At 37.6% G+C, this 14,079-nt stretch overlaps 2 protein-coding genes and 2 pseudogenes across 8 annotated transcripts; 3 read left to right on the forward strand and 1 right to left on the reverse strand.

Moving 5' to 3' along the window:
• Window positions 1-1,231: 1,231 nt before the first annotated feature.
• LOC111803812 (protein ASPARTIC PROTEASE IN GUARD CELL 1 pseudogene) lies at window positions 1,232-3,436 on the forward strand (annotated as a pseudogene).
• A 1,210-nt stretch (window positions 3,437-4,646) lies between these two features.
• On the forward strand, window positions 4,647-7,431 carry LOC111788458 (Plasma-membrane choline transporter family protein). 3 transcript variants are annotated; one of them, XM_087117312.1, is made up of 7 exons: window positions 4,647-4,971; window positions 5,141-5,601; window positions 5,808-5,991; window positions 6,105-6,329; window positions 6,416-6,532; window positions 6,657-6,813; window positions 7,047-7,431. In XM_087117312.1, the coding sequence occupies exons 1-7, from the start codon at window positions 4,900-4,902 to the stop codon at window positions 7,139-7,141; spliced, it is 1,311 nt and encodes a 436-aa protein (XP_086973438.1). In that variant the 5' UTR covers window positions 4,647-4,899; the 3' UTR covers window positions 7,142-7,431. The 3 variants fall into 3 exon arrangements, with proteins under 3 accessions (XP_086973438.1, XP_023524570.1, XP_023524563.1); XM_023668802.2 differs by having other exon boundaries at window positions 4,648-4,965; window positions 6,657-6,890; XM_023668795.2 differs by having other exon boundaries at window positions 4,649-4,971; window positions 6,657-6,890.
• LOC111788475 (uncharacterized) lies at window positions 7,428-8,818 on the reverse strand. Of its 2 annotated transcripts, XM_023668822.2 has the most exons (3): window positions 8,350-8,816; window positions 7,649-7,985; window positions 7,428-7,566 (listed from the first exon to the last, which is right to left on the reverse strand). In XM_023668822.2, exons 1-3 carry the CDS (start codon window positions 8,383-8,385, stop codon window positions 7,481-7,483), a joined length of 459 nt encoding a protein of 152 aa, XP_023524590.1. In that variant the 5' UTR covers window positions 8,386-8,816; the 3' UTR covers window positions 7,428-7,480. The 2 variants fall into 2 exon arrangements, with proteins under 2 accessions (XP_023524590.1, XP_023524582.2); XM_023668814.2 differs by having other exon boundaries at window positions 7,649-8,818.
• A 409-nt stretch (window positions 8,819-9,227) lies between these two features.
• Window positions 9,228-13,908, forward strand: LOC111791090 (putative carboxylesterase 6 pseudogene; annotated as a pseudogene). 3 transcript variants are annotated; one of them, XR_015420205.1, is made up of 4 exons: window positions 9,228-9,585; window positions 9,926-10,283; window positions 10,591-10,778; window positions 10,900-13,908. The product of XR_015420205.1 is annotated as a putative carboxylesterase 6 pseudogene, transcript variant X2 (transcript). The 3 variants fall into 3 exon arrangements; XR_015420206.1 differs by lacking the exon at window positions 9,926-10,283 and having other exon boundaries at window positions 10,900-11,040; window positions 11,339-13,908; XR_002814612.2 differs by lacking the exon at window positions 9,926-10,283.
• Window positions 13,909-14,079: the final 171 nt, after the last annotated feature.

Here is a 14,079-nt window from a genome sequence, read left to right on the forward strand (position 1 = left end):
AAGGACTGTGTGTGTGTGTGTGCGCGCGCAGATATGTCGAGAGCAGAATGTTGCGGTGTGCAGCATCTCCTTTTTGGGTTGCTGGTGTGGTGTATAAGCTTCTTAGCATATGCCATGCCACTTCAATTTCCTTTCTACTTTGCGTTATATATGCTTTTGGTTCTTTTGCATATGCCTTAGTTGTGAATCACGTTGGAAGCTCCATTGTTTCTGGGTCTCAATGGATCAATCTACTTTCTACTTCTATTCTTTTCAAGCTCAATGTTACTTTTCTTACCTTTATTTATTCACGATTCTTTTTGCTTTATATGCTTTCTTATACTACATTTGTAATGCCCAGATCCACCACTAACCCATATTGGACTCTTTTTTTGAATTTTTACTAAAGGTTTTGATTTCTACACCACTCTATAAATGGTGGTTTGTTATCCTCCGGGACTTACATCACAACATTTTACTATTCTATAATATTAAAATTTGGGCAAGTTAAAAGAACTATCATTAAACTATAGCAAATTAAACTCTCGGAACTTTCTTAAAAGTTGATAATTATTGTAAGTTCATTTTTTTTTTAAATTTAAATTAGAGTACGTATGAATGATATAATATTATAAAATAATGATTTTACAAAAATTATAACAAATTTATGGATAATACCAAAACGATTTAGAATTATAATTATTTTATGGTTTATAAATATATTATTAAACGCACATTCATAGTAAAAATGTGGAGTACACTTTTGAATGAACATCTTCCCCTTTTCAAATTTTATTTTTAGATTACCAATTTTAAACTTCTTACAATAATTACGGTATTAATTGAATATACAAAAGTTTAGGATGAGTCAAATACTGAAATTAAAAATTGGAATTTAATATGAATGAAATAAATAAAGAAAAAGCAAAGTTGGACAGAATAATCACAATAAGTAGAGAGAGAGAGAGAGAGAGAGAGAGAGAGTTTTAAGAATGATAAAACAAAGAGTGGCATTAATAACAAAGTGGGGTATTGAATTCATTCCCATTCAAAGAAGCAACATTATTCTAAAGTGCATGTCCTGTTTATTTAAGCCCCCACCTTTTGACATACAAATCTTCCCTCCTCGACCCCACTTTCCTCTTAACTTTATAAATAAACCCTAAACTTTATTACCAAAATATATGCATATATGTTAGCATTCTAATTCTTACATATTATATATATATATACATGTAACAAAATCCAGAGACTTGCATTATTGTCAGGTCATGTCCCACCCGTGCATATGCTTCATTCATTCAAAGCATCTTCTTCCCCTTTCTATCTCTTCAAAATCATTTCATCGCCTTTCTTCCTCTCTCTCACGCCCTTCAAACGCGCTTGTCGTGAAGTGAACTTAATCACACCCGCGCCTTCTCTTCTTCTTCTTCTTCTTCTTCTTCTTCTTCTTCTTCTTCTTCTTCTTCTCTTAAATACTACACCTCCTCTGTTTTCGCTTTTCAACCACTCCTTGCTTTTCTTTATCCTCTCCTTTCAATGGCCACCGCCTTTTTTCTCTTCCTTCTTCCCCTTCTTTACGCCTCTTTTTCCGGCGTTCTCTCCCGGACCTTGCCTCACGCCTCTGGAACCTCCGTGCTCGATGTCGCTGCTTCCATTCACACCACTCGGCAGGTCTTTGCATTTCAGCCTGAATCTCCAATGCGAGATGAAAGTGACTCGTCTTCCTTGACTCTGCTGTTGAATTCCAGGGTTTCCATTATGAAAACCTCGCACACTGACTACAAATCCCTCACGTTATCCAGACTCTACCGTGACTCTGCTCGAGTCAGATCTCTGACTGCAAGGATGGATCTAGCCATTCGAGGTATTACTGGAGCAGATCTTGAACCTCTCTGGAATGGTGGTGGTTCGCAATTTGGGGCGGAGGATTTTGAGAGTCCGATTGTCTCAGGCGCGAGTCAGGGGAGCGGTGAGTACTTCTCCCGAGTTGGAATCGGTAGGCCGCCGAGTCCGGTTTACATGGTGCTCGATACTGGTAGTGATGTAAGTTGGGTACAATGCGCGCCTTGTGCTGATTGCTACGAGCAAACCGATCCAATTTTTGAGCCTACTTCCTCTGCTTCTTTCACGTCTCTGTCCTGCCAAACACAGCAATGTAAATCGCTCGATGTTTCTGAGTGCCGGAATGGTACTTGTCTCTACGAGGTCTCTTACGGCGATGGTTCTTACACCGTTGGCGATTTCGTTACTGAAACTGTTACTCTCGGCTCGACTTCTCTCACAAATATCGCTCTAGGCTGTGGCCATAACAATGAGGGTTTGTTCATCGGCGCCGCCGGTTTGCTCGGACTAGGAGGCGGCTCGCTCTCGTTCCCTTCGCAGCTTAATGCCTCGTCTTTTTCGTACTGTCTTGTGGACCGTGACTCTGAATCCACCTCGACTCTCGATTTCAACTCACCGATTCCTCCTGATGCCGTAACCGCGCCGCTGCACCGGAACCCTAATTTGGACACGTTTTTCTACCTCGGCATGACAGGGATGAGCGTCGGAGGTGAAATTCTTCCGATTCCCGAGACGTCGTTCCAAATGAGCCAAGACGGAAACGGCGGCATCATTATTGACTCCGGCACCGCCGTGACGCGGTTGCAGACCACCGCTTATAACTTGTTGCGCGACGCGTTCGTTAAGAAGACGCACGATTTGCAATCCGCACGTGGCGTGGCGTTGTTCGATACTTGTTACGACTTGTCGTCGAAGTCAAGAGTCGAAGTGCCGACGGTGTCATTTCACTTCGCGGACGGGAAAGAGCTGCCGTTGCCGGCCAAAAATTACCTGATACCGGTTGACTCGGAAGGAACATTTTGTTTCGCCTTTGCCCCTACGGACTCAACATTGTCAATACTCGGAAACGCACAGCAGCAAGGGACACGTGTCAGTTTCGACCTCGCTAATTCGCTCGTTGGGTTCTCCTCCAACAAATGCTAATTATTATTTAGTTCTTATTTTAATAACAGAAGTTTCGTCTTAATCCCGTTCTTTTATTAAGCTAATCGCTCCATTTTCAACAGGCTCTTGTAATATAGATGATGAAGTAGACCACCGGTTAACGGTAACTGGCAACAGTCGTAAATTCTGAGATGGCATGAGGGCATTACTGGAAAGAAGTGGATAACGTTAGGATTTACGGGGTCCAATTAAAAAATAGTTTTTGTTTTTTGTAGTGAAATCCAGAGGAATGGGAAACAGTTAAACGGTCAACTGCAGGTTGCAGGTTAGTCGTACGTTGAACATTGGATGCTGAGGCTGTGACGTTGATTGGTCTGTCTTTCTTTAGCCTTTAGTTCTTGTCATTTCTAAGTTTATTTGTAATATTTTTTAGTTTTTGATTAATAGTTTTTTTCCCCTTAAAACTTTATTTTAATTTTTAATATATTCCTTTGTATTTAGTATAAAATGCAAATGTATATGATGTATTAGGTAGTATTTTATTAACCACCAAAATTTATATAATATATCGGATAAAGTTTTATTTTCTTATAGTTTTTATTTTACTTGTAATATTTAATCAATGATTTAATACAATATAATATATCATGCAATTGCATGTGCATCTTTGTCGTCTTACATTATGAATTACATGTGGACATCTATCTTGCTCGGTTGTCATAATTGCTATATATATATATATGATATGATATTTTATTTTATTTTCATGTTTATTTAGAGATAGTTTTATCCTTTACTAATATTTAAATTTATAAAATTATTTTTCAAGTTAAAAGAAAAAAAAAAAAAAAACAGACAATTAAAAGTAAGTAGATATATAAAATAATTTTATAAAAGGTATTTGAAAAATGTTTGAATTAAAAGTAGGTAGATTTATACAATAGTATTGGTGAAAATTGAAGCTTGAAAGTGGGAGTGCGTTTAGGTGAGGTAGACCGCTTATTATTCGTTCCCATTCATAAAGACAAATTAGGAGATTTTCTTTTTTGATTCCTCCAAACTTGAGTTAATTTAAAATATTAATTTTTTAGGTTAATAAATTTTTGACATGAAAATAACGTGTCATTAAATTATTATTCGATTAATATGTTTGGATGTATGCATGCACCAAGAGAAAATAAATTTATTTAATTGACAAATATGTTTTTCTATAAAAAAAAAAACATGTTGAAATTCACATCTCAAATCTTATATCCAATTATGTGTAGTATATATTAAATTTAACCTTTTTAAATTAATATTACAATGTTTTGATCAATTTAATAATTTTTAGAAATTAACAGAAGTGTTTAAATATAATAAACCATAATTTAATAACACACTTTTTTTTTAGAGCCTAAATGAGAGTTTTTTAATTAATAAAGAGTAAAATTTAAAAAAATTGAAATATCCAATATATTAAAAAAAAATGTATAGACCGACTAATTAATGGTGTGAAAAAGGAGGGAAAAAAAAGTCTTTCATATTCCGTAATTAAAAATGAAAATAAAATCTTTTTTTTGGGAAAGAAAAAAAAAAAGAATTTTAGAAAGAAAAAGAAAAACGTCTACATCTTGACCGAAACGAAGAACAGCATCACATTATTCCTCCCCTTCACGCGGACAATGAGCGCGTGGCATAAAAACTCCTCGATTAGTGGAAATGGAAATGTACGAAAGTGAACAGCCACATTCCTGTACAAATTTGGGAGTGATTTTGTTCCTCTTTCAAATATGCTTCACTGCCTAAAAATTTCAATTTCTGAATTCTGATACTTATTTTCTGTAAAGAAGCCCTAAAAAGCGACCGTTTGATCCACTCTTTCCATCGTTTTCCTACCACTTTTCACGTTTTTATCAACATTCTCTTCAAAAGCTTCCAATTCTCAAATACATTCAAAACTATGGCTCCTTAGTTGTTAGTCTATTCATAATGGCCGACTCCGGTAGCGCCTCTTCTTCTTCCTTCGATTCCGCCTCCATCGCTACCGTCGATCAGGTGCAGGTAAACCCCACTAGTCTCTTGGGTTCTATTCAATTTCTTGTTGTGGCTGCTGGGTTTCGTTTACTTTTACTGATAACTTTTGGTTAATTTCTTCTTACTTTTTTCTTTTTTCATGACCGATCATTGGGGTTCTTGTGTTTCTGTTCTTTTTTCTTTGGGTTGATTATAGAATGCCGTTCGCGGTCGTATGAGTGGTGTCGGAGGCCAAGCGCTGTCGGATGAATCGTCACGCTCTTGGCGAGACGTCTTTTGGTCCTTTGTGTTTATCATTCATTTGATTAGTGTGGGATTTGTGCTCGTGGTTCTGGGGCTTAATAGGTTCAAGAAGAGCAATAGGCTACAAATCGATAAGTACACCAATACAATCATGGAAAATCGGGTTGGATTAACAGAGGATTACTGGCCGCTTTATGCTTTGGCAGGCGGAGTTGGAAGCTTACTTGGATGGACTTGGTTGTTCTTGCTTGGTTCTTTTGCAAATCATGTAATGAAGATTTCTGTGCATATTTTGACTACATATCTTGCTGTGATAAGTGTTTTGTGCTTCTGGGGACAGTTATTTTTCTGGGGTGTAGCATTTTCAATTGGTGCGGGGTTGCAGTTCCTGTATGTTATATCAGTTATAGACAGGTATGAGGTTGAATTATGAAGAATTTTGATATTCATTATGTGAACTATGGGAGTGAAAGTAGTGTTTCGGTTTGTATGAGTTGGGCTCTATTTTAGACATGTTGCCCTTGAGCCCAGCTATTTGAGAATTAGAATTGTAAATGAACAAAAGATTGGACTAGGTGATCATTGCAGTCTTCTCTGACCTTGTATTTTTCCTTCCATAGACTGCCATTTACACTTCTAGTGTTGCAAAAGGCTGTAAAGATGGTATCCGGGCTTCCTGAAGTTATTAGAGTTGCGTATGCTTTCATGATTCTCATGCTTTTGTGTATGGGAGTTTGGTCTTTTGGTGTAGCTGGGATTGTGGCATCGAGTATGGGTGACGGTGGACGCTGGTGGCTACTTGTGGTGAGCGGGCAAGTTTGCTCTTTGTTATGTCGCTTTATTTGGAGATAACAAGTTTAACAGAAGAGCTAGGAATGTTAGCTGAACTTCTATGATATGACAATTTCTATTTGCAGGTTTTCTCCATAAGCTTGTTTTGGGCTGGTGTTGTTTTTTGTAATACTCTACATGTTATAGTTTCGGGAATGGTGTTTCTAGTCCTATTCCATGGCGGCAGAGAGTCATCATCTATGCCATCAAAGTCATTGATGAAGGCTTCACGATATGCTGTGACAACATCTTTTGGTAGCATTTGCTATGGATCGCTTTTTACAGCTCCCATTCGGACACTGCGGTGGGAGGTATTCGTGCAAACTCTTTATTGCCTTCCACGCTGTCGATTGTTTCTTTTGGTTTGTATATTTCAAACTAATTCGATAACTTTCAGATCAGAGGAATCCGATCAAAGATTGGCCAGAACGAGTGTCTGCTTTGCTGTGTTGATTTTTTGTTTCATCTCGTCGAGACTCTTGTTCGTTTCTTTAACAAATATGCGTATGTCCAGGTATTCCCTTTTATCTAATGTCAAGTTGAATAATTAAGTTTGAATTGTACTCTGAATTTTGTGAATTTCTAGTATGGTTTCTCCATGATTACCGCATAGTTTTCCCTGCATCTCTTTGCTTCAGATAGCAGTTTATGGTAAAAGCTTCAACCGTTCAGCCAGAGATGCATGGGAGTTATTACAGTCAACCGGTGTCGAAGCTCTTGTTGCTTACGATTGCTCGGGTGCTGTTCTTCTGATGAGCACCATCATGGGTGGGCTCACTGCTGGAACTTGCTCAGGTATTTGGACATGGATTAAGTGGAAGGATAAGGTGTCGATGGTGGCATGTACTGCAACATTGATGGGAATGGTCTTGGTAAATACGTTTTAAGAACTTATTTTCCTTAACTTTTTGCTTGCTGATTCTTGTCTATGAATTGAGATTTCATAATTTCTTTTATCAATTGAGTATTAGTTCTAAATTGTTGTGAATAAACTGTTCTTTGATGTCTATCCTTTTTGAAAATTTCAGGTAGGCCTTGCAATAGTAGTTGTGGAAAGTGCCGTTACATCCATCTACATCTGTTATGCAGAAGATCCATTGTTGATTCAGAAATGGGATGCTGAATTCTTCAACCAGATTTCGGAGATGCTTCACCAGCGCCTTCAGCATCGGAGTGCACGTGCGAGGGAAGTGCTAACGGGGAATCGGTTTGACAGTCGCAGAGAAGACCTTGAACAGGCATGAATTTCGATACCACCATGCACAACCTAATTTGTTAGCTTTATTCACTTGAATGAAACTATTTTTGTTTGAGTTTTGGAGTTTACTTTTGTTACTGTAACAATCATTCAACTGTGAAATAACATAAGATTCCGAGATTAAAATATATTAGTAACTTGAAAATTTTGACGAATATTGCAACTTTTGAAAGAAAAGTAAAGTTCGGAAGTAATTTTTGCAATTTAGCCTCCTGAAAACACGGATGATCCTTGGTCTTGTTGTCTGTTTAGTCTGTGTTTTTCTTTTCTCTCATGCTTTCTCATCCTTCCTGCAACACAAAATGAAGAAGTGATGTTATGTTAAGTATTGCCTTGTGCTTATGAAACTAGAAAGACAAGACAGGAACATACTGAAAATACTGTATCTTTTGTATTTGACTGCTTGAGGGATGAAAACTCCTGTTCCATTCCCATTCTCCCATGAATTGACATGCCAAACAGGTCCTTCTAAATCATTCCCATTTAGACACCAACTCAAGTTTCTCTCTGGCTGTGGGTGACGACGACCGCTTTGTTCTGCACCTCGTTTTGCTGCAGTTTTGGGAGGTCGTTCGACGTCGTCGTCGTCCTCAAGTGCTGTCAAAAGTAGAATGATTTGTTTCCTAATCTCAGCATAGTAACCATCATCTTCTTCTGCTACTTGTGTGTTGAGCTCTGCTTTGAAATCCATGGTTATGTGGAGATTCTCCTGTTGAAGTTCGATTGGGTGTAGAATTTTATAGTGAAATGAGAGCAAATAAAGTACTCTGCTAGGAGACAGAATTGTGACAGATACAGAAAATAGGGGCTCCATTTGAGCGTTAAGCTTACACGGCTCCTGTCTAGATGTTAATTGCTTCATTAATTTCATAAACTTGTACATTAAGATCAATTGGCCAAGTGAAATGGAAGCAATTTAATGATTTTTTTCCCCTCTCTTAGATACTTGCAGACATGTACTCCCTCACCTACCTCCTAAACTTAGTATTAGACACCAAAATAGTTCCAGTAAATAAATATCTACTTATCCAAAAAAAAAAATCTCGTAAAATTCAAATTCTTATCTAACCCACCATTTCGAACTGTCTCTGATATGCGTTTCTTCTCATACATTCTTCAAATTTGTGGATTATTCGCCGGAAAACGGTACTTCCTCTTCTCTACCGTCGGCACCATCACAACCGCCACCGCCGCCCTCTTTTCCTGCCAGTTTCAACCACCCCCACCTGGCGGCGCGGGCCAATTTTCCCCAAAACTCCACTCCCCAGTTGCTTGGTGGGTCCACCGGTATCTGCTTAAGTTGAGGGGGACAGAGAGGGGTTGCAGTGATTGCTGCACCAATTGCTTGTGCGAAAAACTTGGAAATTTCCGGCAGGGAATTGGAGTGCAAATAAATTGGTAAACCTGCCGCCCAGTGTGCGCGAGGAATGATTCATTAACGCCATGCGGTGAAAGGGGCTTGTTGCCTTTAATTTTGCGTCGCTGTGAAATGATTTTTTATAATTTACAAATGAATGAAACCTTTATGCACAAAAAAGAAAAAGAGTTAAAGAGTTCACATAATATTCAAACTTGATAAAAGCTTTGAATTTGAGACATAAATAACTAAACAAAACCATCCTTGCCTTCTTCCTATAATATAATTCCCCAATCGCCGACCAATGGAAAGCATGATTTATTATTTTTACTTATCATAATCCTATTCCACCTCATTCACCGACAAGCATAAGCAATAAGCCATTAAGCCCCCCACAAAATGGGGCATTCTTACTGAATATATATATACATTCCCCATTTATGTCTTTTCTTTATTTATTTATTTTTATTTTTATTTTTTTTTTTGTCATCTTAAAGAAAAATTTGATATCAACCACTTAAATAATTAATACGAAGGATCATAGATATTGTAAATAGGAATTTTATATAATTCCGATTATTAATATTTTTGTTTTTCCAATTTTAGTGTCAATTTAATTTGACGTTCGCGCGCGCATACGCTTCTTCTTCTTTCTTTCGTTGTCTCTTCGCTTGGTTTGAGTTTCTCCAATTTCATCCATTGTTTTTCTCTCCTTCTTTCATTCATCAATCGTCTCTTTGCACGCTCTCTCCTTCTTCATCTCGTTTTAACTCGTTCTAACAATTAACTCACACTCTGGATTTCTGGATAACCTCGTGGCCTGGCTTTCGTTCATCGATTAACAATCGCTCAATTAATAATAGGAGGATTTCAGGAGCTCCGTGACAATTGTAATTGAGGATTTGAGGCATCTCGAGCCGCAAGGTTTACTGTACTTGTCAATCAACAGGAGGTAATTGCTAATTGCTAATTGCCGATTAACAAGGAGAAAATCAATTCTGTTAATAATGGATTTTTGATGTGTTAAGTTAAAGATTCTGCTTAATCAATGGCTGGCTTTAAGTTGTGTTGTTTTTAAATCTTGTTTGCCATTGTATTGATGTTAGCAGCTAACTGTGGAAATTTATTAAAGCAAGTGAAGGTTTTATTCTAATTTGACAAAACAAAGAAAATTTTGAGTTTATTTCTGTATGTAGGTTTGATAACATAAATGTTAAGATTATAGGTACATATGACAATAAATTTAGAGAGGGATATGAAATGGTACCATTTTATTTTGGACATCTTTTCAGATAGAACACCGGTTCCGACTGAGGGGACATCGGTGTTAACGTCGGTTTTGGTAGTGTTCCTCATTGTCTTCTTTTCGCCGTAAGAAAGAAATCAAAACAGAAGCTGCTTTTCTGAAATAGTGCAATCATCATCTTCCAACAGACATGAACAAGAAAATTGACATGCTAGCTACAGCACTTGAGTGAAAGTCAATTGAGTATGACTCCACATTTAGGTACTCACGAACAATGCAGCATTTGGACAACCAACTTTGGTGACTGCCTTGAAAGAAGCAGGAAAAACTGCTCTGAGCCACAACTTCAATTTCCGCACTTTAACCAAATGGCATCTGACCACAACTTGACCTAGATTTCCATGGTGGAGATTTGTTTTCGACACTTTTTAAGATTCTTTAGCAATTTTACAATCTAAATTATTTCGAGAATTGAACTTTTTTGCATTCAAATTCATTGTCAGGCAATCGCACATATGCACATTTGGTATGTGAGGTTTGACCCTTGAAGCTGGGATGTACAAACCACGCATATTGGAAGACTTAAAATGTTTATCATTCGTTCCTGAATGTCTGTCTTGATTGGAAACTTGCAATGTGTGAATCTTAATAGAAAAAATTTAAAGGGGATAAAGAATATTTAATGGTGGTGTTTTCATTTTTCCCTCTCAGGTGAGGCGTGTACAAGGTGTTTGAAAAAAGTCCCAAAAGAAAGGATGTACTGGAACGATTATGGGTACCGAATTTCTTTTGGGGGGCAACAATTGTGATGGCTGGGACATGTTCAGCAACAGTCCTTATAGCGTGTTGGCCGTGGTGACTGCGCAACAGACGCGACAATGCTATTAATTATGTTCGAGGTAATTTTTTTTTTTCTTTCTAAATTTTTATAGCGTCTAAAGATGCAAGGAGTCCAAAAGTCACTATGAATCGAAGTCAGACAAACAACATGACATCTTTCTCTTATGCTTGAACTTTAAGGAGACATTAATAATGGAGCTTTCCAATGGGGTGACAGTGGACCATAACAACCCACCAATCCGAGAATACACACCACTTCAAGTTAAGTCAGACTTTGCTTTTCAGACAAAGTGCATTCAAAGTGAGCCATTTCAAAAAGTCGTAAGTGGGATTGAAAAAGCATTGCATTCTAGAACTGTAGGCCTCACTTGTCCTTTTTTTACTTGGATCTTTTTGTTCCATCTTTTTTATCTTTGCATTATTGATATATATAAAGATTTTTTTTTTCTGTTATCGTAATTTGAATACAGCATATACCAAAACATGTGAATTTCACCTTCTATACATCATTCCTACAAAATTAAGGAGAAGAAGTAGAGAATTCCTTGCTCTAGCTTATTTTGCTTGAATCAATGTAATGTCAAAACACGTGGCACTCAGACAATTGCCCACTTGGCAGGAAAAGAAAGGTTATTACCCCCCGAGCCCCAACTTGATAGAATAGGTGTCCACGTCATACCACAAGACATCTTTTCATCATCTATATAAGGAACATCAGAAGTTCATACTTCCGTCCATAACCAATTATACACTCTCAAAAGCCTCCTAATTTAATTTCTGCATCGACCCTCATCTTCATCCCCGTTCTATGAGGAGGAAAAGAATGCCTATTAACCTAGATCAAATTCCAAGTTTTGAAGAGCATGGTAATGGGTTTGATCAACATTCTGTGTTGGTTGAGGAGATTGAAGGCCTCATTAGAGTTTACGGAAATGGGTATGTGGAAAGACCTCAGATAGTTCCCAGTGTCTCTAATGCATTGCCACCAGAGCTTGGTGTTACTTCTTGGGATGTAGTTGTGGATAAGCTGAACAACATTTGGGCTCGTTTCTACATTCCAACACAGTGCCAGGAGAAGCTGCCTTTGCTTGTATATTTCCATGGAGGTGGGTTTTGTGTCGGCTCGGCCACTTGGAGTTGCTACCATGAGTTCCTGGCCAAGCTATCTGCAAAAGCTGACTGTATAATTATGTCTGTGAATTATCGTTTGGCTCCAGAAAACCCTCTTCCTGCTCCTTATGAAGACGGATTAAAGACCCTTCAATGGTTGAAACAAGTTGCCTTTAATGGGGCCAAGCAGAATTGGTGGTCAAGATACTGCGACTTTAACAAAATCTACCTTGGAGGTGATAGTGCCGGTGGCAACATAGCCTTCAATGTAGCAGCCAGACTTGGTGGCAAGACGACTGCTTCTGGAGCTGTGGTCATGAAACCGTTAGTTATTAAAGGTAACATTTTGATACAGCCGTTCTTCGGTGGAGAGTCAAGGACCATGTCAGAAAAGTTTCTTGTCCAACCTCCTCATTCGCCACTGACGACGGCAGTTTCTGATACGTACTGGCGGTTGGCATTGCCTTCCAGGACGAACCGTGACCATCCATGGTGCAACCCTTCGGCAAATGGAGTGTTTGAGGTTGAGGATTTGAGGGTTTTGCCTAGTTTGATATGTATATCAGAATTGGACATATTGAAAGATAGGAACTTGGAGTTTTGCTCTGCTTTACATAGAGTGGGTAAGCTGATCAATTATGTGGTCTATGAAGGAGTTGGCCATGCGTTTCAGGTTCTGAACAAGTCACAACTCTCTCAAACTCGGACCCTTGAAATGATGGATCATATCAAGGATTTCTTAAGTTTATAGGTTCAGTTGAATTTGTACAAAAGGAAGACTTTTTTCAGATTTTGTTTTCTCCTCAAAGAAAAGAGAGCGAGCATTCTCATCAGATTTATCACTACCCACTTAATATATACTTATATACCTCAAAGGAGATTACTGTACACGATTTGGAATGTCCTATGTGAATATAGATTTCCCTGACACAACCTTTGAAAATTTTCAAAGATGTTCAAAGATGGAAGTGAAAGGGAAATACTCAAGTTAGCTCTTACGATAAAGACAATATTTTAGAGAAGTTTCGAATGGTTAGCCCACTTCTTCTATACTCTTCTTGTCATAGTAACCGCCATCTCAATCTTATTAAGTGAGACTCTACTCTCAAAAATCGCTCTGATTGGTAAAAAATTTCACTCACCGTTCTTGAGCTCTTCTGTACTTTTCTTAAGCTCTCTTGTCTTCTTCGGCAGCAAACTTTTAAGGCAGCAATGAAATTGTCTCTCCTTTTTTCGTCTCTAATCTCAGCCTTTTTAGATACTCTACTGGAAAAGAAACCTTACACTTTGGGAGAGGGACTGACTCTACATTAGTGGATGGCTGATGGGACGCTAAGGGTGAATGATGAAGTGAAAGTAAGGACAAATTTAGGGCCCTCACTTCCCGAAAGGATAAGTGCCAACTTTACGACAATGGATATTGGTTGGGGGGCCAAATTCACCCCCATTCCTTTTAGTTTTTGATGTTGCACATTGGTGGCCTGGCGCTTGCTTTTTTCATGTGTTGAGCCAGCCATTGTAAGAGTTCACGTTTTTTGTTTTTCTTTTCTTTTATCTTTTATCTTTTTTTTGTTAGTTTTGATAAGATTAAATCGTAATTTTAGTTCTTAAATTTCATTGGTTATATGTATTGAATTCCTAAATTCTTTAGTTATATCCATTTAATTTCCAGGTAAATCTTGCCATATTTTCGAACTTTAAACTGTGAGTTTATTAGTCTTGAAAATTCTATAGGACATGTCTATTAGATAGTGTTAATACCGTAGCAATATGAAAAATTGGAAATTCAAACATTTATTATATAGAAATTGTCTAGTGGGTCTTTGCAAATTCCATACCTTACAAATGTAATTTTAAAAATATTTTCAAGATTTGTTTTTCAGAAATTACTGATTAATCTTTCTTACCAATTCTCTCACATTGAGTGAGAATGCTATTTTGATCTAGTTGGGTGTTGCATAGGAGATTAGTAATGTTGGCCCTAAAAGCATTTAGATTAGCCTTTTATTAACCTATCTTTAGAAGCTTCCAAACCACTTTTGATCCTTGCAATTATTTTATAATACTATTTACCTCTCATCAGTCTTTCTACGAAAGACTGTCAACTTCTAACCAAGCACCTTATAGTTCGAGATTTGGAAGCTATCAATTTTATGAAGGAAATACTTGAATTATCTTGAGGTTTTAATTAATAATCTTTTAATTAATAATCTATAGTTACTGGTTCAGACTTCACATTTACTATAAATG

Source organism: Cucurbita pepo, chromosome 1 (assembly GCF_057944985.1).
Source record: "Cucurbita pepo subsp. pepo isolate OVF chromosome 1, ASM5794498v1, whole genome shotgun sequence".
NCBI lineage: Eukaryota > Viridiplantae > Streptophyta > Magnoliopsida > Cucurbitales > Cucurbitaceae > Cucurbita > Cucurbita pepo.

Excerpts from the sequence above, each read along its gene's own strand:
- LOC111788458 (XM_023668795.2), top strand. The coding sequence starts at position 4,900 with ATGGCCGACTCCGGTAGCGCCTCTTCTTCTTCCTTCGATTCCGCCTCC. Across the intron at positions 5,602-5,807 it reads GTTATATCAGTTATAGACAG|ACTGCCATTTACACTTCTAG; the intron begins GTATGAGGTTGA and ends TTCCTTCCATAG. Across the intron at positions 6,891-7,046 it reads CATTGATGGGAATGGTCTTG|GTAGGCCTTGCAATAGTAGT; the intron begins GTAAATACGTTT and ends TGAAAATTTCAG.
- LOC111788475 (XM_023668814.2), bottom strand. The coding sequence starts at position 8,159 with ATGTACAAGTTTATGAAATTAATGAAGCAATTAACATCTAGACAGGAG. Across the intron at positions 7,567-7,648 it reads CAAAAGATACAGTATTTTCA|GAAGGATGAGAAAGCATGAG; the intron begins GTATGTTCCTGT and ends TTTGTGTTGCAG.